Source organism: Cherax quadricarinatus, chromosome 93 (genome assembly GCF_038502225.1).
Source record: "Cherax quadricarinatus isolate ZL_2023a chromosome 93, ASM3850222v1, whole genome shotgun sequence".
Classification (NCBI taxonomy): Eukaryota; Metazoa; Arthropoda; class Malacostraca; order Decapoda; family Parastacidae; genus Cherax; species Cherax quadricarinatus.
In genome coordinates this window covers 1,756,686-1,780,411 of record NC_091384.1, presented here as the reverse complement: position 1 = coordinate 1,780,411, position 23,726 = coordinate 1,756,686, and the positions used below count along the sequence as shown (strand labels likewise).

The 23,726-nt window shown below is 54.7% G+C and overlaps 1 protein-coding gene across 22 annotated transcripts in view; it reads right to left on the bottom strand.

Annotated features, from left to right (window-relative positions):
- Positions 1–22,723, bottom strand: part of LUBEL (Linear Ubiquitin E3 ligase) — a 151,574-nt gene extending 128,851 nt beyond the window's left edge. For 10 of the 22 annotated variants that reach the window (XM_070104588.1, XM_070104601.1, XM_070104606.1 and 7 more), the window contains exon 1: positions 21,849–22,722. In XM_070104588.1, the coding sequence (XP_069960689.1) occupies positions 21,849–21,878 (30 nt within the window). In that variant the 5' untranslated portion in view covers positions 21,879–22,722. Of the gene's footprint in view, positions 1–21,848 lie in introns of all 22 variants that reach the window. The other 12 variants (XR_011394647.1, XM_070104587.1, XM_070104590.1 and 9 more) reach the window with 3 other exon arrangements.
- Between the last annotated feature and the right edge of the window lie 1,003 nt (positions 22,724–23,726).

Below are 23,726 nucleotides of genomic sequence, written 5' to 3'. Positions count from 1 at the left end.
CAGATACAGCCTACCATATACAGCCTACCAGATATAGTCTACCAGATACAGCCTACCAGATACAGCCTACCAGATACAGCCTACCAGATACAGCCTACCAGATACAGCCTACCAGACATAGCCTACTAGATATATCCTACCAGATACAGCCTACCAGACACAGCCTACCAGATACAGCCTACCAGATACAGCCTGCCAGATACAGCCTACCAGATACAGCCTACCAGATATAGTCTACCAGATCCAGCCTACCAGATACAGCCTACCAGATACAGCCTACCATATACAGCCTACCAGATACAGCCTACTAGATACAGCCTACCAGATACAGCCTACCAGTTGTAGTCTACCAGATATAACCTACCAGATAAAGCCTACCAGATACAGCCTACCAGATACAGCCTACCAGATATAGTCTACCAGATACAGCCTACCAGATACAGCCTACCAGATACAGTCTACCAGATACAGCCTACCAGATACAGCCTACCAGATACAGCCTACCAGATACAGCCTACCAGATATAGTCTACCAGATACAGCCTACCAGATACAGCCTACCAGATACAGCCTACCATATGCAGCCTACCAGATGCAGCCTACCAGACACAGCCTACCAGATACAACCTACCAGATACAGCCTACCAGATACAGCCTACCAGATACAGCCTACCAGATACAGCCTACCAGACATAGCCTACCAGATACAACCTACCAGATATAGCCTACCAGATACAGCCTACCAGATATAGCCTACCATATACAGCCTACCAGATACAGCCTACCAGATACAGCCTACCAGATACAGCCTACCAGATACAGCCTACCAGATACAGCCTACCAGATACAGCCTACCAGATACAGTCTACCAGATACAGCCTACCAGATACAGCCTACCAGATACAGCCTACCAGATACAGCCTACCAGATATAGTCTACCAGATACAGCCTACCAGATACAGCCTACCAGATGCAGCCACCCATATACAGCCTACCAGATACAGCCTACCAGATACAGCCTACCAGATACAACCTACCAGATATAGCCTACCAGATACAACCTACCAGATACAGCCTACCAGATACAGCCTACCAGATACAGCCTACCATATACAGCCTAAAAGATACAGCCTACCAGATACAGCCTACCAGATACAGCCTACCAGATACAGCCTACCAGATACAGCCTACCAGATATAGCCTACCATATACAGACTACCAGATACAGCCTACCAGATACTGCCTACCAGATACAGCCTACCAGATACAGTCTACCAGATACAGCCTAACAGATACAGCCTACCATATACAGCCTACCAGATATAGTCTACCAGATACAGCCTACCAGATACAGCCTACCAGATACAGCCTACCAGATACAGCCTACCAGATACAGCCTACCCAGCCTACAGATAGCCTACCAGATATAGTCTACCAGATACTAGATATATACAGCCTACCAGATACAGCCTACCAGACACAGCATACTAGACACAGCCTACCAGACTCAACCTACCAGATACAGCCTACCCGATATAGCCTACCAGATATAGCCTACCAGATACAGCCTACCAGATACAGCCTACCAGGTACATCCTACCAGATACAGCCTACCAGATACAGCCTACCAGATATAGCCTACCAGATATAAACTACCAGTTGTAGTCTACCAGATATAACCTACCAGATAAAGCCTACCAGATACAGCCTACCAGATACAGCCTACCAGATATAGTCTACCAGATACAGCCTACCAGATACAGCCTACCAGATACAGCCTACCAGATACAGCCTACCAGATACAGCCTACCAGATATAGTCTACCAGATACAGCCTACCATGCATACAGCCTACCAGATACAGCCTACCAGATAGACATAGCCTAGTACCAGATATAGCCTACCAGATACAGATACAGCCTACCAGATACAGCCTACCAGATACAGCCTACCATATGCAGCCTACCAGATACAGCCTACCAGACACAGCCTACCAGATACAACCTACCAGATATAGCCTACCAGATACAGCCTACCAGATACAGCCTACCAGATACAGCCTACCAGACATAGCCTACCAGATACAACCTACCAGATATAGCCTACCAGATACAGCCTACCAGATATAGCCTACCATATACAGCCTACCAGATACAGCCTACCAGATACAGCCTACCAGATACAGCCTACCAGATACAGCCTACCAGATACAGTCTACCAGATACAGCCTACCAGATACAGCCTACCAGATACAGCCTACCAGATACAGCCTACCAGATATAGTCTACCAGATACAGCCTACCAGATACAGCCTACCAGATGCAGCCACCCATATACAGCCTACCAGATACAGCCTACCAGATACAGCCTACCAGATACAACCTACCAGATATAGCCTACCAGATACAACCTACCAGATACAGCCTACCAGATACAGCCTACCAGATACAGCCTACCATATACAGCCTAAAGCATACTAGATACAGCCTACCAGATACAGCCTACCAGATACAGCCTACCAGATACAGCCTACCAGATACAGCCTACCAGATACCAGATACAGCCTACCATACATACAGCCTACCAGATACAGTCTACCTACCAGATACAGCCTACCAGATACAGCCTACCAGATACAGCCTACCAGATACAGCCTACCAGATACAGCCTACCAGATACAGTACCAGATACAACCTACCTACCAGATACAGCCTACCAGATACAGCCTACCAGATACAGCCTACCAGATACAGCCTACCAGATAGCCTACCAGATACAGCCTACCTACCAGATACAGCCTACCAGATACAGCCTACCAGATACAGCCTACCAGCCTACCAGATACAGCCTACCAGATACAGCCTACCAGATACAGCCTACCCAGATATATACCAGATACAGCCTACCAGATACAGCCTACCAGATACAGCCAGATACCAGATACAGCCTACCAGATACAGCCTACCAGATACAGCCTACCAGATACAACCTACCAGATATAGCCTACCAGATACAACCTACCAGATACAGCCTACCAGATACAGCCTACCAGATACAGCCTACCATATACAGCCTACCAGATACAGTCTACCAGATACAGCCTACCAGATACAACCTACCAGATATAGCCTACCAGATACAGCCTACCAGATACAGCCTACCAGATATATCCTACCATATACAGCCTACCAGAGCCTACAGCCTACCAGATACAGCCTACCAGACATAGCCTACTAGATATATCCTACCAGATACAGCCTACCAGATACAGCCTTCCATATACAGCCTACCAGATACAGCCTACCAGATACAGCTACCTATCAGATACAGCCTACCAGATACAGCCTACCAGATACAGCCTACCAGATACAGCCTACCAGATACAGCCTACCAGATACAGCCTACCAGATACAGCCTGCCAGATACTAGCCTACCAGACACAGCCTACCAGATACAGCCTACCAGATACAGCCTGCCAGATACAGCCTAACAGATACAGCCTACCAGATACAGTCTACCATATACAGCCTACCAGATACAGCCTACCAGATACAGCCTACCAGATACAGCCTACCAGATACAGCCTACCAGATACAGCCTACCAGATACAGCCTACCAGATACAGCCTACCAGATACAGCCTACCAGATACAGCCTACCAGATACAGCCTACCAGTTGTAGTCTACCAGATATAACCTACCAGATAAAGCCTACCAGATACAGCCTACCAGATACAGCCTACCAGATACAGCCTACCAGATATAGTCTACCAGATACAGCCTACCAGATGCAGCCTACCAGATACAGCCTACCATATACAGCCTACCAGATACAGCCTACCAGATACAGCCTACCAGATACAGCCTACTAGACATAGCCTACCAGATGCAACCTACCAGATATAGCCTACCAGATACAGCCTACCAGATATAGCCTACCATATACAGCCTACCAGATACAGCCTACCAGATACAGCCTACCAGATACAGCCTACCAGATACAGCCTTCCAGATACAGTCTACCAGATACAGCCTACCAGATACAGCCTACCAGATACAGAATACCAGATACAGCCTACCAGATATAGTCTACCAGATACAGCCTACCAGCTACAGCCTACCAGATACACCCTACCATATACAGCCTACCAGATACAGCCTACCAGATACAGCCTACCAGATACAACCTACCAGATATAGCCTACCAGATGCAGCCTACCAGATACAGCTTACCAGATACAGCCTACCAGAGACAGCCTACCAGATATAGTCTACCAGATACAGCCTACCAGATACAGCCTACCAGATACAGCCTACCATATACAGCCTACCAGATACAGCCTACCAGATACAGCCTACCAGATACAACCTACCAGATATAGCCTACCAGATACAGCCTACCAGATACAGCCTACCAGATACAGCCTACCAGACACAGCCTACCAGATACAGCCTACCAGATACAGCCTACCCGATATAGCCTACCAGATATAGCCTACCAGATACAGCCTACCAGATATAGCCTACCAGATATAAACTACCAGATACAGCCTACCATATATAGCCTACCAGATACAGCCTACCAGATACAGCCTACCAGATACAGCCTACCAGATACAGTCTACCAGATACAGCCTACCAGATATAGCTTACCAGATACAGCCTACCAGATATAGCCTACCAGATACAGCCTACCAGGTACAGCCTACCAGATACAGCCTACCAGATACAGCCTACCAGATACAGCCTACCATATATAGCCTACCAGATGCAGCCTACCAGATACAGCCTACCAGATACAGCCTACCAGATACAGCCTACCAGATGTAGCCTACCAGATACAGCCTACGAGATATAGCCTACCAGATACAGCCTACCCTATACAGCCTACCAGATATAGCCTACCAGATACAGCCTTCCAGATACAGAGTACCCGATATAGCCTACCAGATATAGCCTACCAGATACAGCCTACCAAATACAGCCTACCAGATACAGCCTAACAGATACAGCCTACCAGATACAGCCTACCAGTTACACCCTACCAGATACAGCCTACCAGATATAGCCTACCAGATGCAGCCTACTAGATATAGCCTACCAGATACAGCCTACCAGATATAGCCTACCTGATACAGCCTACCCGATATAGCCTACCAGATATAGCCTACCAGATACAGCTTACCAGATACAGCCTACCAGATACAGCCTACCAGATATAACCTACCAGATACAGCATACCAGATGCAGCCTACCAGATACAGCCTACCAGATACAGCCTACCAGATACAGCCTATCAGATATACCCTACCAGATACAGCCTACCAGATACAGCCTACCAGATACAGCCTACCAATTACAGCCTACCAGATACAGCCTACCAGATACAGCCTACCTGATACAGCCTACCCGATATAGCCTACCAGATATAGCCTACCAGATACAGCTTACCAGATACAGCCTACCAGATACAGCCTACCAGATATAACCTACCAGATACAGCCTACCAGATACAGCCTACCAGATACAGCCTACCAGATACAGCCTACCAGATACAGCCTACCAGATACAGCCTACCAGATATAACCTACCAGATACAGCCTACCAGATACAGCATACCAGATACAGCCTTCCAGATACAGCCTACCAGATACAGTCTACCAGATATACCCTACCAGATACAGCCTACCAGATACAGCCTACCAGATACAGCCTACCAGATACAGCCTACCAGATATAGCCTACCAGATACAGCCTACCAGATATAGCCTACCAGATACAGCCTACCAGATATAACCTACCAGATACAGACTACCAGATACAGCCTACCAGATACAGCCTATCGGATGCAGCCTACCAGATACAGCCTACCAGATATAGCCTACCAGATACAACCTACCAGATACAGCCTACCAGATATAGCCTACGAGATACAGCCTACCAGATACAGCCTACCAGATATGGCCTAGCAGATACAGCCTACCAGATACATCCTACCAGATACAGCCTTCCAGATACAGCCTACCAGATACAGCCTACCAGATACAGCCTACCAGACACAACCTACTAGACAGCCTACCAGACACAGCATACTAGACACAGCCTACCAGACTCAACCTACCAGACACAGCCTACCAGACACAACCTATCCTTGTATATCCATTGGTGTCCTGGAGATACGGTTAACTCTCCAAGAGAGACGTGATTGGGTTGTTGCCGTTGGGTTGATTGGGTTTTATATTGGTTGACAGCCTCTCATACGAGGGGCTGGTTGGTTGCCAGTCATGTTAGAGAAAGTAGCGAAGTACTTGAGTGAGGAGTCAGCAGCACCAGTCAGCCTGGTCCTGCTGACGGGTTGTGCGGTCTTGTGTTGTGCTCGTGACTTCTACTGACATCAGTCTAGGTTCTGACATCTTTTATCGACGTGCTGGGAGCTCCCCTAACATTCTACGTAATGGGAGTTCAGTCATACCAGGTTCTACTGGGTTCTGACATCTTTTCTCGAGGTGCTGGGAGTTCCTCTATCATTCTACGTCATGGGGGTTCAGTCATACCAGGTTCTACTGGGTTCTGACATCTTTTATCGAGGTGCTGGGAGTTCCCCTATCATTCTACGTCATGGGGGTTCAGTCATACCAGGTTCTACTGGGTTCTGACATCTTTTATCGAAGTGCTGGGAGTTCCCCTATCATTCTACGTCATGGGGGTTCACTCATACCAGGTTCTACTGGGTTCTGACATCTTAATCAATGTCCCTGAGGGCTTAAGAACATAAGAACATAAGAAAGGAGGAACACTGCAGAAGGCCTGTTGGCCCATACTAGGCAGGTCCTTTACAATTCATCCCACTAACAAAACATTTGCCCAACCCAATTTTCAATGCCACCCAAGAAACAAGCTCCGATGTGCAAGTCCCACTCAAATCCAACCCCTCCCACTCATGAACTTATCCAACCTAAATTTGAAACTACCCAAAGTCCTAGCCTCAATAACCCAACTAGGTAGACTGTTCCACTCATCAACTACCCTATTTCCAAACCAATACTTTCCTATGTCCTTTCTAAATCTAAACTTATCTAATTTAAATCCATTACTGCGGGTTCTCTCATGGAGAGATATCCTCAAGACCTTGTTAATATCCCCTTTATTAATACCTATCTTCCACTTATACACTTCGATCAGGTCTCCCCTCATTCTTCGTCTAACAAGTGAATGTAACTTAAGAGTCTTCAATCTTTCTTCATAAGGAAGATTTCTAATGCTATGTATTAATTTAGTCATCCTACGCTGAATGTTTTCTAACGAATTTATGTCCATTCTGTAATATGGAGACCAGAATTGAGCTGCATAATCTAGGTGAGGCCTTACTAATGATGTATAAAGCTGCAGTATGACCTCTGGACTTCTGTTGCTTACACTTCTTGATATAAATCCCAGTAATCTATTTGCCTTATTACGTACGCTTAGGCATTGCTGTCTTGGTTTAAGGTTGCTGCTTACCATAACCCCCAAGTCCTTTTCGCAATCTGTATGGCTAAGTTCTACATTATTTAACTTATAAGTGCTAGGGTTATGGGCACTCCCGAGCTTCAGAACCTTGCATTTATCTACATTGAACTGCATCTGCCACTTTTCTGACCAAGAGTAGAGTTTGTCTAAATCCTCCTGAAGTTCCCTAACATCTACGTTTGAATCAATTATCCTACCTATCTTCGTGTCATCGGCGAATTTGCTCATATCACTAGCAATTCCTTCATCAAGATCATTGATATATATTATAAACAACAACGGGCCCAAGACTGATCCCTGTGGAACGCCACTTGTTACTGATCCCCACTCGGATTTAACCCCATTTATGGACACTCTCTGCTTCCTGTCTGTGAGCCATGACTCGATCCACGAGAGCACCCTTCCCCCAATGCCATGAGCTGCTACTTTCTTCAACAGTCTTTGGTGCGGAACTCTATCAAATGCTTTACTAAAATCTAAGTAAACAATATCAAATTCTTTATCGTGGTCAACAGCCTCAAAAGCTTTACTGAAGAAAGTTAATAAATTAGTTAGACAAGACCGGCCTCTTGTGAATCCATGCTGAGTATCATTAATCAAGCTATGCTTATCGAGATGGCTTCTTATAATCTCAGCTATAATTGACTCTAGCAACTTGCCTACAATTGAGGTCAGGCTTATTGGGCGGTAATTTGACGGTAACGACTTGTCCCCTGTTTTAAAAATAGGAATTACATTAGCCATCTTCCACATATCAGACACTACACCTGTTTGAAGAGATAAATTAAAAATATTAGTTAATGGTTCACAGACTTCCATTTTGCATTCCTTAAGAACCCTTGAAAAAACCTCATCAGGACCCGGCGACTTATTTTGCTTCAGTCTGTCTATCTGCCTCACAACCACTTCACTAGTGACTATGATGTTACATAATTTATCTTCTTCTGATCCACTATAAAAATTAATTACCGGAATATTATTAGTGTCTTCCTGTGTAAAAACCGAGAGAAAATAATTATTTAAAATCGAGCACATTTCATTCTCTTTGTCAGTAAGATGCTTCTGTATCTACCCACTGTCTCGTCAGTCATAAATCTTGCAGTGAAGCGTCGATGACATCCTTCTTTAAAGAAGGTCTCCCTTCTTTAAGATGGTACTTGTGGCCAGGCGTTACTACCGTCTACAGCCTCGAAGTCATCACTGGTGATGACTTGGACGTGTTGTTGCAATCACTGGGAATCACACAACAGTGAATGTTACTCTAACCTCTTAGATAATATCGAGAAATAGACTATTGCAGACTATGTGTGAGAGTCACACCCAATATATCCCGGGGCGGAATTGAGTCATTTACACACACACACACACACACACACACACACACACACACACACATATAAAATACTGTGCGGAATAGACGAGGTGGACAAAGACGGGATGTTCCAGAGATGGGACACAGACACAAGAGGTCACAATTGGAAGTTGAAGACTCAGATGAATCAAAGGGATGTTAGGAAGTATTTCTTCAGTCATAGAGTAGTCAAGCCGTGGAATAGCCTAGAAAGTGAAGTAGTGGAGGCGGGAACCATACATAGTTTTAAGGCGAGGTATGATAAAGCTCATGGAGCAGGGAGAGAGAGGACCTAGTAGCAATCAGTGAAGAGGCGGGGCCAGGAGCTGTTACTCGACCTCTGCAACCACAAATAGGTGAGTACACACACACACACACACACACACATACACAAACTGGAGGGACAGGGACGACATGATAACCACATATAAAATACCGAGAGGAATCGACAAAGGGGACAGGGGCAGGAAGTTCCAGAGATGGAATGCAGCATCAAGGGGTCACGGTTGGAAATTGAAGACTCAGATGAGTCACAGGGATGCTAGGAAGTATTTCTTCAGCCATAGAGTTGCCAGGAAGTGGAACATGCTGGAGAATGAAGCAGTGGAGGCAGGATACATACATAACTTTAAGAAGAGGCACGATAAAGCTACTGGAACAGGAAGAGAGTGGAACTGGTAGCAATCAGTGAAGAGGCGGCGCCAGGAGCTATGACTCAACCCCTGCAACCACAATTAGGTGTACTGGGTGACTACACACTCACAAAGGCCTACATAACGTTCAAAATATGTTTGACTTTGGCACTCTTGACCTACATTAGGCACATGAGCGTATTCCTGGCACCTATTTCCACCCCACTGACCCAGTACCACAACAGTGCTACTTAGACACATGTGTAAACATCTGGGTATCTTTATTTGTAGACGTTTCGCCCATCCAGTGGCTTTATCAATACAAAGACATAATGACCAGCAGAGGCTAAGGTCAATTGGCGTCTAGAAACTTGACACAAGCTTTTCAAGGTCGCTTCAGAGGCTAATAAAGGTCAGTTTAAACCTTGGAACTTGACACAAGCTTTTCAAGGTCGCTTCAGAGGCTAATAAAGGTCAGTTTACGCCTTGGAACTTGACACAAGATTTGCAAGGTCGCTTCAGAGGCTAAGAAAGGTCAGTTTACGCCTTGGAACTTGACACAAGCTTTTCAAGGTCGCTTCAGAGGCTAATAAAGGTCAGTTTACGCCTTGGAACTTGACACAAGATTTTCAAGGTCGCTTCAGAGGCTAAGTTCAGTTACTTCGGTGACCTGACTGCAGTGATTTGACTGCAGTGACCTGGCTACAGTGACGTGACTGCAATGACCTGGCTACAGTGACCTCCCTGACCAGCTGTCAGTGTCTTCATGACAATGTCAGCTGTCAGTGTTTTGATGACAGTACCAGCTGTCAGTGTCCTGATGATAGTACCAGCTGTCAGCGTTCTGATGACGGTACCAGCTGTCAGCGTTCTGATGACGGTACAAGCTGTCAGCGTTCTGATGACAGTACCAGCTGTCAGCGTTCTGATGACAGTACCAGCTGTTAGTGTCCCGATGACAGTACCAGCTGTCAGTGTCCTGATGACAGTACCAGCTGTCAGTGTCCTGATGACAGTACCAGCTGTCAGTGTCCTGATGACAGTACCAGCTGTCAGTGTCCTGATGACAGTACCAGCTGTCAGTGTCCTGATGACACTACCAAATATCAGCAGGCACTGGGGGAGACGTGGCCCACACGTTTCGCCCAGTCCTCGAATCGAACTAGAGAGCCAGTCAGTTGTGAGCTAAACACCTGGGCCACCCTGGGCCACGCTGGCCAGCAGGCAGTGTTTAAGCAAGTGCCAAAAACTGGCCCTCTGAATCATGTGTTGGCACTGTTTGGTACCCTGGGCCACTCTGGGCCACCCTGGGAAACCCTAGGCCACACTAGGCCACCCTGGGAAACCCTGGGCCACCCTGGTTCACCATGGAACCACCCTTGGGCATTCTTGGACATCCTGGGATATCCTGGACCACCCTGGGGAAACCCTGGGCCATCCTGGGCTTCCCTGGGTCACCCTGGGGCCACCCTGGGCCACCCTGGTTTACCCTGGGTCACCCTGGGTCACCCTCAGACACACTGGATCACCCTGGGGCCACCCTGGGCTTCCCTGGGTCACCCTGGGTCACCCTGGGACATCTTGGGACACCCTGGGACAACCTGGGACACCCTGGGACAACATGGGTCACCCTGGGTCACTCTGGGACACCCTGGGTCACCCTGGGGCCAGGAGGAGGAAGAGCTGATCCTGGGTTAATAAGCCAGGATAACCCAGGATAACTTAGGATAATCCAGGATGCCACCCACACCCCAGTGTCAGGAACACCTGTGTCAGGAACACCTGTGTCAGGAACACCTGTGTCAGGAACACCTGTGCCAGGAACACCTGTGTCAGGAACACCTGTGTCAGGAACACCTGTGTCAGGAACACCTGTGTCAGGAACACCTGTGTAAATAACACCTGTGTCAGGAACACCTGTGTGTGAGGAACACTTGTGTGTCCCAGCACCCAGCCCAGCACCCAGCCCAGCACCCAGCCCAGCACCCAGTCCACCACCCATCACAGCACCCAATCCAGCACCCAGCCCAGCACCCTGCCCAGCACCAAGCCCAGCACCCAGCCCGGCACCAAGGACGGCACCCAGCCCAGAACCCAGCCCAGCACCCAGCACAGGACCCAGCCCAGTGCCCAGCCCAGCACCCAGCCCAGCAACCAGCCCAGTACCCAGCCCAGCAACTAGCACAGCACCCAGCCCAGCACCCAGCCCGGCACCCAGGACGGCACCCAGCCCAGCACCCAGGATGTCACCCAGCCCAGCACCCAGGCTGGCAACCTGCCCAGCACCCAGGATGGCACCCAGCCCAGCACCCAGCCCATCACCCAGCCCAGCACCCAGCCCAACACCCAGCCCAGCACCCAGCCAAGCACCAAGCTCAGCAACCAACCCAACACCCAGCCCAACACCCAGCCCAGCACCCAGCCCTGCACCCAGAACAGCACCCAGCCCAACACCCAGACCAGCACCAAGCCCGGCACCCAGCCCAGCACCCAGCCCAGCACCCACCCCACTACCCAGCCCAGCACCCAGCCGGCACCCAGCCCAGCACCCAGCACAGCACCCTGCCCAGCACCCAGCCCACCACTAAGCCCAAGAGCCAGCCCAGCACCCAGGATGGTACCCAGCCCAGCACCCAGGATGGCACCCAGCCCAGCACCCAGGATGGCACCCAGCACAGCACCCAGCCCAGCACCCAGCCCAACACCCAGCCAAGCACCCAGTCCAGCACCCAACTCAGCAACCAGCCCAGCACCCAGCCCAACACCCAGCCCAGCACCCAGCCCAGCACCCAGCCCAGCACACAGCCCAGCACCCAGCCCAGAACCCTGCCCAGCACCCAGCCCAACACTAAGCCCAGCACCCAGCCCAGCACCCAGGATGGCACCCAGCCCAGCACCCAGGATGGCACCCAGCCCAGCACCAAGGATGGCACAAAGCCCAGCACCCAGGATGGCACCCAGCCCAGCACCCAGCCCAACACCCAGCCCAGCACCCAGCCCAGCACCCAGCTCAGCAACCAGCCCAACACCAAGCCCAACACCCAGCCCAGCACCCAGCCCAGCACCCAGCCCAGCACCCAACCCAGCACCCTGCCCAGCACCCAGGCCAGCACCCAGCCCAGCACCCAGCCCAGCACCCAGGATGGCACCAAGCCCAGCACCCAGGATGGCACCCAGCCCAGCACCCAGGATGGCACCCAGCCCAGCACCCAGGATGGCACCCAGCCCAGCACCCAGGATGGCACCCAGGATGGCACCCAGCCCAGCACCCAGCCAAGTACCCAACCCAACGCCCAGCCCAGCACCCAGCCCAGCACCCAGCTCAGCAACCAGCCCAACACCCAGCCCAACACCCAGCCCAGCACCCAGCCCAGCACCCAGCCCAGCACCCAACCCAGCACCCTGCCCAGCACCCAGCCCAGCACCCAGCCCAGCACCCAGCCCAACACTAAGCCCAGCACCCAGCCCAGCACCCAGGACGGCACCCAGCCCAGCACCCAGGATGGCACCCAGCCCAGCACCCAGGATGGCACCCAGCCCAGCACCCAGCAAGGCACCCAGCCCAGCACCCAGCCCAACACCCAGCCCAGCACCCAGCTCAGCAACCAATCCAACACCCAGCCCAACACCCAGCCCAGCACCCAGCCCAACACCCAGCCCAGCACCCAACCCAGCACCCAGCCCAGCATGGACGGCACCCAGCCCAGCACCCAGGATGGCACCCAGCCCACCCAAGCCCAGCACCCAGCCCAACACCCAGCCCAGCACCCAGCAACCAATCCAACACCCAGCACCCAGCCCAGCCCAACACCCAGCCCAGCACCCAACCCAGCACCCAGCCCAACAGCCCAGCACACAGCCCAGCACCCAGCCCAGCACCCAGCCCAGCACCCTGCCCAGCACCCAGCCCAACACTCAGCCCAGCACCCAGCCCAGCACCGAGCCCAGCACCCAGCCCAACATTCAGCCCAGCACCCAGCCCAGCACCCAGACCAGCACTCAGCCCAGCACCCAGCCCAGCACCCAGCCCAGCACTCAGCCCAGCACCCAGCCCGGCACCCAGCCCAGCACCCAGCCCAACACTCAACCCAGCACCCAGCCCACCACACAGCCCAGCACCCAGCCCGGCACCAAGCACAGCACACGGCCCAGCACCCAGCCCAACATTCAGCCCAGCACCTAGCCCAGCACCCAGACCAGCACTCAGCCCAACACTCAGCCCAGCACCCAGCCCAGCACTCAGCCCAGCACCCAGCCCAGCACCCAACCCAGCACCCAGGCCAGCACTCTGCCCAGCACCCAGCCCAGCACCCAGCCCAGCACCCAGCCCAGCACCCAGACCAGCGCCCAGCCCAGCACCCTGCCCAGCATCCAGCCCAACACTAAGCCCGGCACCCAACCCAGCACCCAGCCCAACACCCAGCCCAACACCCAGCCCAGCACCCAGCCTAACACCCAGCCCAGCACCCAGCCCAACACCCAGCCAACACCCAGCCCAGCACCCAGCCCAGCACCCAGCCCAGCACCCAGCACAGCACCCAGCCCAGCACCCAGCCCAGCACCCAGCACAGCACACAACCCAGCACCCTGCCCAGCACCCAGCCCAGCACCCAGCTCAGCACCCAGCCCAGCACCAAGCCCAACACCCAGCCCAACATCCAGCCCATCACCAAGCCCATCACCCAGCCCAGCACCCAGCCCAACACCCAGCCCAACACCCAGCCCAGCACCCAGCCCAGCACCCAGCCCAGGACTCAGCCCACCACCCAGCCCAGCACTCAGCCCAGCACCCAGCCCAGCACTCAGCCCAGAACCCAACCCAGCACTCAGCCCAGCACCCAGCCCAGCACTCAGACCAGCACTCAGCCCAACACTCAGCCCAGCACACAGCCCAGCACTCAGCCCAGCACCCAGCCCAACACTCACCCCAGCACCCAGCCCAGCACCCAGCCCAGCACCCTCCCCAGCACCCAGCCCAGCACTCAGCCCAGCACACTGCCCAGCACCCAGCCCAGCACACTACCCAGCACCCAGCCCAGCACCCAGCCCAGCACCCAGCCCAGAACCCCGCCCAGCCACTACCCAGCACCCAGCCCAGCACCCAGCCCAGCACCCAGCCCAGCAGCACCCAGCCCATCACCCAGCCCAGTACCCAGCCCAGCACCCAGCCCAGCACCCAGCCCAGTACCTAGCCCAGTACCCAGCCCAGTGCCCAGCCCCGGACCCAGCCCCGTACCCAGCCCAGCACCCAGAACAGCAACCAGCCCAGTACGCAGCCCAGCACCCAGCTCAGCACCCAGCCCAGCACCCAGCCCAGCACCCAGCCCAGCACCCAGCCCAGCACCCAGCCCAACACTCAGCCCAGCACCCAGCCCAACACCCAGCCCAGCACCCAGCCAAGCACCCAGCCCAACACCCAGCCCAGCACCCAGCCCAGCACCCAGCCCAGCACCCAGCCCAGCACCCAGCCCAGCACCCTGCCCAGCACCCAGCCCAACATTAAGCCCAGCAACCAGCCCAATACCCAGCCCAGCACCCAGCCCAACACCCAGCCCAGCACCCAGCCCAACACCCAGCCCAGCACCCAGCCAGCACCCAGCCCAGCACTCAGCCCGGCACCCAGCCCAGCACCCAGCCCAGCACCCAACCCAGCACCCAGCCCAGCACCCAGCCCAGCACCCAGCCCAGCACTCAGCCCAGCACCCAGCCCAGCACCCAGCCCAGCACTCAGCCCGGCACCCAGCCCGGCACCCAGCCCAGCACCCAGCCCAGCACTCAGCCCAGCACCCAGTCCAGCACTCTGCCCAGCACCCAGCCCAGCACCCAACCCAGCACCCAGCCCAACACCCAGCCCAGCACCCAGCCCAGCACCCAGCCCAGCACCCAGCCCAGCACCCAGCCCAGCACCCAGCCCAGCACCCAGCCCAGCACCCAGTCCAGCACACGGCCCAGCACCCAGCCCAGCACCCAGCCCAGCACCCAGCCCAGCACCCAGCCCAGCACCCAGCCCAGCGCCCAGCCCAGCACCCTGCCCAGCACCCAGCCCAGCACCCAGCCCAGCACCCAGCCCAGCACCCAGCACAGCACCCAGCCCAGCACCCAGCTCAGCACCCAGCCCAGCACCCAGCCCAACACCCAGCCCAACATCCAGCCCATCACCAAGCCCATCACCCAGCCCAACACTAAGCCCGGCACCCAACCCAGCACCCAGCCCAACACCCAGCCCAACACCCAGCCCAGCACCCAGCCTAACACCCAGCCCAGCACCCAGCCCAACACCCAGCCAACACCCAGCCCAGCACCCAGCCCAGCACCCAGCCCAGCACCCAACCCAGCACTCAGCCCACCACCCCCCCCACCACTCAGCCCACCACCCAGCACACCACTCAGCCCAGCACCCAACCCAGCACTCAGCCCAGCACCCAGCCCAGCACTCAGCCCAGCACTCAGCCCAGCACCCAGCCCAGCACACTGCCCAGCACCCAGCCCAGCACTCAGCCCAGCAGACTGCCCAGCCCCCAGCCCAGCACACTACCCAGCACCCATCCCAGCACCCAGCCCAGCACCCAGCCCAGCACCCAGCCCAGCACACTACCCAGCACCCAGCCCAGCACCCAGCCCAGCAGCACCCAGCCCAACACCCAGCCCAACACTCAGCCCAACACCCAGCCCCGCACCCAGCCCGGCACCCAGCCCGGCACCCAGCCCAGCACCCTGCCCAACACCCAGCCCAGAACATAGCCCAGCACCCAGCCCAGCACTCAGCCCAGCACCCAGCCCGGCACCCAGCCCGGCACCCAGCCCGGCACCCAGCCCAGCACTCAGCCCAGCACCCAGCCCAGCACCCAGCCCGGCACCCAGCCCGGCACCCAGCCCAGCACCCAACCCAGCACCCAGCCCAGCAACCGGCCCAGCACCCAGCCCAGCAGCCTGCCCGGCACCCAGCCCAGCACCCAGCCCAGCACTCAGCCCAACACTCAGCCCAGCACCCAGCCCAGCACCCAGCCCGGCACCCAGCCCGGCACCCAGCCCAGCACCCAACGCAGCACTCAGCCCAGCACCCAGCCCAGCACCCAGCCCAACACCCAGCCCAGCACCCAGCCCAGCACCCAGCCCAACACCGAGCCCTGCACATAGCCCAGCACCCAGCCCAGCACCCAGCCCAGCACCCAGCCCAGCACCCAGCCCAGCACCCAGCCCATCACCCAGCCCAGCACATAGCCCAGCACCCAGCCCAGCACTAAGCCCGGCACCCAGCCCGGCACCCAGCCCATCACCCAGCCCAGCACATAGCCCAGCACCCAGCCCAGCACTAAGCCCGGCACCCAACCCAGCACCCAGCCCAACACCCAGCCCAGCACCCAGCCCAGCACCCAGCCCAGCACCCAGCCCAACACCCAGCCCAGCACCCAGCCCAGCACCCAGCCCAGCACCCAGCCCAGCACATAGCCCAGCACCCAGCCCAGCACCCAGCCCAGCACCCAGCCCAGCACCCAGCCCATCACCCAGCCCAGCACATAGCCCAGCACCCAGCCCAGCACCCAGCCCAGCACCCAGCCCAACACCCAGCCCAGCACCCAGCCCAGCACCCAGTCCAACACCCAGCCCAGCACATAGCCCAACACCCAGCCCAACACCCAGCCCAGCACCCAGCCCAGCACCCAGCCCAACACCCAGCCCAGCATATAGCCCAGCACCCAACCCAGCACCCAGCCCAGCACCCAGCCCAACACCCAGCCCAGCACATAGCCCAGCACCCAGCCCAGCACCCAGCCAGCACCCAGCCCAACACCCAGCCCAGCACCCAGCCCAACACCCAGCCCAGCACATAGCCCAGCACCCAGCCCAGCACCCAGCCCAGCACCCAGCCCAGCACCCAGCCCAGCACCCAGCCCAGCACCCAGCCCAGCACATAGCCCAGCACCCAGCCCAGCACCCAGCCCAGCACCCAGCCCAGCACATAGCCCAACACCCAGCCCAGCACCCAGCCCAACACCCAGCCCAGCACATAGCCCAGCACCCAGCCCAGCACCCAGCCCAGCACCCAGCCCAGCACCCAGCCCAGCACCCAGCCCAGCACCCAGCCCAGCACCCAGCCCAGCACCCAGCCCAACACTCAGCCCAGCACATAGCCCAGCACCCAGCCCAGCACCCAGCCCAGCACCCAGCCCAGCACCCAGCCCAACACCCAGCCCAACACCCAGCCCAGCACATAGCCGAGCACCCGGCCCAGCACCCAGCCCAGCACCCAGCCCAGCATCCAGCCCAACACCCAGCCCAGCACCCAGCCCAGCACCCATCCCAGCACTCAGCCCAACACCCAGCCCAGCACCCAGCCCAACACCCAGCCCAGCACCCAGCCCAGCACCCAGCCCAGCACCCAGCCCAGCACCCAGCCCAGCACCCAGCCCAACACCCAGCCCAGCACCCAGCCCAGCACCCAGCCCAGCACCCAGCCCAACACCCAGCCCAACACCCAGCCCAGCACCCAACGCAGCACCCAGCCCAACACCCAGCCCAACACCCAGCCCAGCACCCAGCCCAACACCCAGCCCAGCACCCAGCCCAGCACCCAGCCCAGCACCCAGCCCAACACCCAGCCCAACACCCAGCCCAGCACCCAGCCCAGCACCCAGCCCAACATTCAGCCCAGCACCTAGCCCAGCACCCAGACCAGCACTCAGCCCAACACTCAGCCCAGCACCCAGCCCAGCACTCAGCCCAGCACCCAGCCCAGCACTAAGCCCAGCACCCAGCCCAACACTCAGCCCAGCACCCAGCCCAGCACTCAGCCCAGCACCCAGCCCAGCACCCAGCCCAACACCTAGCCCAGCACCCAGCCCAACACCCAGCCCAACACCCAGCCCAACACCCAGCCCAACACCCAGCCCAACACCCTGCCCAGCACCCAGCCCAGCACCCAGCCCAACACTAAGCCCAGCACCCAGCCAGCACCCAGCCCAGCATCCAGCCCAGCACCCAGCTCAGCATCCAGACAAGCACCCAGCCCAACACCCAGCCCAGCACCCAGGATGGCACCCAGCCCAGCACCCAGCCCAACACTAAGCCCAGCACCCAGCCAGCACCCAGCCCAGCACCCAGCCCAGCACCCAGCCCAGCACCCAGCCCCGCACCCAGCTCAGCACCCTGCCCAGCACCCAGCCCAGCACCCAGCTCAGCACCCAGCCCAGCACCCAGCCCAGTACCCAGCCCAGCACCCAGCCCTGCACCCAGCCCAGCACCCAGCCCAACACTAAGCCCAGCACCCAGCCCAGCACCCAGCCCAACAACCAGCCCAATACCCAGCCCAGCACCCAGCCCAACACCCAGCCCAACAACCAGCCCAACACCCAGCCCAGCACCCAGCCCAACACCCAGCTCAGCACCCAGCTCAGCAACCAGCCCAGCACCCAGCCCAGCACCCAGCCCAACACCCAGCCCAGCACCCAGCCCAACACCCAGCTCAGCACCCAGCTCAGCAACCAGCCCAACACCCAGCCCAACACCCAGCCCAACACCCAGCCCAACACCCAGCCCAGCACCCAGCCAGCACTCAGCCCACCACCCAGCCCAACACCTAGCCCAACACCCAGCCCAGCACCCAGCCCAACACCCAGCCCAGCACCCAGCCCAACACCCAGCCCAGCACCCAGCCCAGCACCCAGCCCAACACCCAGCCCAACACCCAGCCCAACACCCAGCCCAACACCCAGCCCAACACCCAGCCCAACAACCAGCCCAACACCCAGCCCAACACCCAGCCCAACACCCAGCCCAACACCCAGCCCAACACCCAGCCCAACACCCAGCCCAACACCCAGCCCAACACCCAGCCAATTTCAAGTCTGTCACGGTACCCACCTATATTTTTTCCCTCGCTATATTTATTAAAAATAACATTATTAATCACAATATTTAGCTCAACATTACCCACTCTTTCTCCCATACATAATAAAGAATATTTCACGAATGTTAAGTGCAAGTTTATTGGTAGTCATGAAGGCTAATGTTTATAAGAGGTGTTTATCAACAATGTTTCTGGTCGCGGTACATATGGAAGATCTTGGATGCATAAGGGAAACAGCAGCGGGCCAAAGATGCTTCCCTGTGGAACGCCAGTGTCCAGAGGTCTTGTTGAGGAGGCTGCATAAGGGAAACAGCAGCGGGCCAAGGATGCTTCCCTGTGGAACGCCAGTGTCCAGAGGTCTTGTTGAGGAGGCTGCATAAGGGAAACAGCAGCGGGCCAAGGATGCTTCCCTGTGGAACGCCAGTGTCCAGAGGTCTTGTTGAGGAGGCTGCATAAGGGAAACAGCAGAGGGCCAAGGATGCTTCCCTGTGGAACGCCAGTGTCCAGAGGTCTTGTTGAGGAGGCTGCATAAGGGAAACAGCAGCGGGCCAAAGATGCTTCCCTGTGGAACGCCAGTGTCCAGAGGTCTTGTTGAGGAGGCTGCATAAGGGAAACAGCAGCGGGCCAAGGATGCTTCCCTGTGGAACGCCAGTGTCCAGAGGTCTTGTTGAGGAGGCTGCATAAGGGAAACAGCAGCGGGCCAAGGATGCTTCCCTGTGGAACGCCAGTGTCCAGAGGTCTTGTTGAGGAGGCTGCATAAGGGAAACTGCAGCGGGCCAAGGATGCTTCCCTGTGGAACGCCAGTGTCCAGAGGTCTTGTTGAGGAGGCTGCATAAGGGAAACAGCAGAGGGCCAAGGATGCTTCCCTGTGGAACGCCAGTGTCCAGAGGTCTTGTTGAGGAGGCTGCATAAGGGAAACAGCAGCGGGCCAAGGATGCTTCCCTGTGGAACGCCAGTGTCCAGAGGTCTTGTTGAGGAGGCTGCATAAGGGAAACTGCAGCGGGCCAAGGATGCTTCCCTGTGGAACGCCAGTGTCCAGAGGTCTTGTTGAGGAGGCTGCATAAGGGAAACAGCAGAGGGCCAAGGATGCTTCCCTGTGGAACGCCAGTGTCCAGAGGTCTTGTTGAGGAGGCTGTGTCCCGAATGCAGACGTATTGCTGGCTGTTAGTAAGGTAAGTTAGTTTAATATGTTTATTATGCACCACATACCCATCCTGTGGGTGGTAGTCAAAAGATTACAGAGGTACATAATGGGTCCAGGGACTGGACTCCAAAGTTTTGGTAGCTGAGGAAGTCACAGAGGTAATGAACTCACAATTTACAAAGGTAATGAATTCCAGGTAGGTCTGGTCACAATCACGACAAGTTACAAAGGTATTTACAGGTAAGACTGGAACAATATAGTACATATAACCCGCACATAGGAGAGAGGAGCTGACGACGACGTCATATTCAGACTTGGACCATTTTCAAAGTCGCTTCGTAATTTCAGACGGACGAAAGAAATGTCTGAAGGAATATTGTCCTCCTTGTATATTCTCCAGGTTTACCCCTCCTCCTGGTATACTCTCCAGGTTTACCCCTCCTCCTCCTCCTCCTCCTCCTCGCTTGACACATATATAGTGCCAAGAATACCTAGTCTGCCCACACTTCCCCACACCTCATTCCCTGGGTACGTGTTGGGGAACCTTCCCCACCTTCACTACCTTCCCCAACACAAGCTTAACCCCTGGGACGTTAATTGCTTCTTCCCCGGTCCCGGGATTGAACCCGGGTCATTCGGTTGTGAGTCAACGACGTTACCGCCTCACTGACACTGAGGAAGGTCGTAAAATGTATCAAAAAAGCTGGTAACATTAGGAATTTATGACCAAGGAGCTGGTTAAGTGTGTGTTAGTGGGGGAGGAGGAGGAGGAGGTGTTTTTGTCAAGAAAAGACCAACAACAACAGACTAACAACAACAACAGCGACAACAACAACAGACCAACAATAGACCACGTGTTTCTCGACCAACTTCCTAAATATTTCTTAGAAAGTAAGCGAGTAAACAGTGGAAGATGCCAATATATTTCCCAGGGCCACAGACACGCCAGTTGAACCTTCACAAAGTGGAACCTAAGACACCTGGAGTGAACCAGGAAGAGAGAGGTTCTGCCGTCAAGTTCATCGCTTGTCAGGAATCATGAAGCTAGAAGGTTCCAGTAGCTGGGACACAGACAGCTATGTAGAACAGACGACAACAATGAGCACAGAGATGGGGGATATCTGTACATACGGACCTCTAATTGAGGTTCTCTTCAGCAGATCTGTTGAAGAGATATTCTCTTATCTCTATCTTTCATTCCATGTTTATTTCTCCTTTGTTTTGACAAGTGGTTAGTGGACTTCGATGTTCCTTAGTAATTAGGTAACTAAATTAGCGCTCTACCTATTTTTCTAAATCGGTCTACCTCTCTCTCTACGTATATTTTTCCAATTTTAGTGACCTACTTCCCCTTCCCACTTTACTGACCTTGTTCTTGACTAGTCCCCGGCGAAACATGTTGCTGGTGGGGTGAAGGAAACGTGTATCGACGTTTTACCCAAGTCCTCCAGTCATAGCTCGACGCACCACACGGCACTCAAGGCGCTGTATATACCTTGAAATTCTCCTGGAGTTTTGTAGTTGCAGTACTTAAGACACCTGTGTTCTTGCAAGAGTCTTGCAGACTCTTGTGTTGTCCCTCGGTGTTGTAAAGAGGATTCCTGACGCCTACGTTGTCCTCGAAGCACTGCAGACGCTTGTCTTGTCCTTAAACCTACTGGAAAGCCTTCTTTCTGACCTTCTCCTTGGTCAAACCTTCTTTCCCAAGCTTTTTCTTCCCTTCAACACTCACTAACCCAACGACCAAACACTATCTTTCCACACAGTCCACTCCGCTTTCCACTCGTAAATTAACCACAGAAAGGTATCACAGATTTCACTAAAACTTCTGATATATCACACTGGACGAGTGAAGTGTCCAGCCTCTGCTTCACCCGGCCAGACACTGAGCTACTCTCTTTTATATATGCATATATGTATTTGAGAGAAGGGAGATGGGATGCTGGTGTTGTGTGGGAGATAAAAGATTGGTCCGTCCCTGCACCACGACCCAGGATGGTCCACACACTGAGTGCTAGGCCTGCCCAGGACGCTAATCTGGGTCTTGGTGAGTGCCACCACTCTGCTCCACTTGTTGGCACTCTTACACGCTACCACCTGGGTTTTTTGCACTGGGGGACGTCATTAATTGGGGGATTTGGGGTGAAGGGTAAGTTAAAGTGGGAGAGAGTGTGTGGGTGTGTGTGTGTGGGTGGGTTATGCATGGGTGACAACCACCATGTATCACAGACGGTCATGATGGGGGTATGGGGGGGGTGACAGTTGAACACTCGCACCTCTGGCGCCAGGGTAAATATAGTTACTGAGAGTGCCATCATCAGTGCCACCACCACCAGTGCCACCACCACCACCAGTGCCACCACCACCACCAGTGCCACCACCACCACCAGTGCCAACAGCAGTGCCTCCGCCCTACGATGAAATGACAAGAGACCACATCGTTCAATTCGTCAGCACGATACATCACTAAAAACTCAAATAAGAGGAGACATGATCACGACATGGAAGATACTCTGGAGGAAAATCTTGATAGAAACAGATTATATGAAAACAGAAGGAAACAGGACAAGGGAAAACAACAGGGAAACAATTAATAAATTTCCCTAACAGAGAAAACCAGTGCTAAAAAAAATTAATTTTTCCAAGATTTTAATTTACAGCTAGAGAACGATTCGTCCGATCAACTTCAAACTCTCAACGTGGGTTAATCTCGCTACGTTTCGCTTCATCAGGCCAATGAGTTCAACACGCTACAGTAAATAAAGAATTAAACACGTGTATAACATCTGGGAATCTTTATTTATAAAGGTTTAGCCCATCCAGTGACTTTATCAGTACAAAGACATAATGTGAAGACTGTAGGAGTATATACAAAAGATGAGGTAATCAGTCCCTCAGTCTTGAGCTGGTGAAGATCACTGTAGTCTTGAAGACTGAAGAATATTGTTTACTCCTTCCTATCCCTTGAAGCACCTTGCTTACTTCTTCCCATCCCTGGAAGCACCTTGCTTACTCCTTCCTATCCCTGGAAGCACCTTGCTTACTTCTTCCCATCTCTTGAAGCACCTTGCTTACTCCTTCCTATCCCTGGAAGCACCTTGCTTACTTCTTCCCATCCCTGGAAGCACCTTGCTTACTCCTTCCTATCCCTGGAAGCACCTTGCTTACTCCTTCCCATCCCTGGAAGCACCTTGCTTACTCCTTCCCATCCCTGGAAGCACCTTGCTTACTCCTTCCCATCCCTGG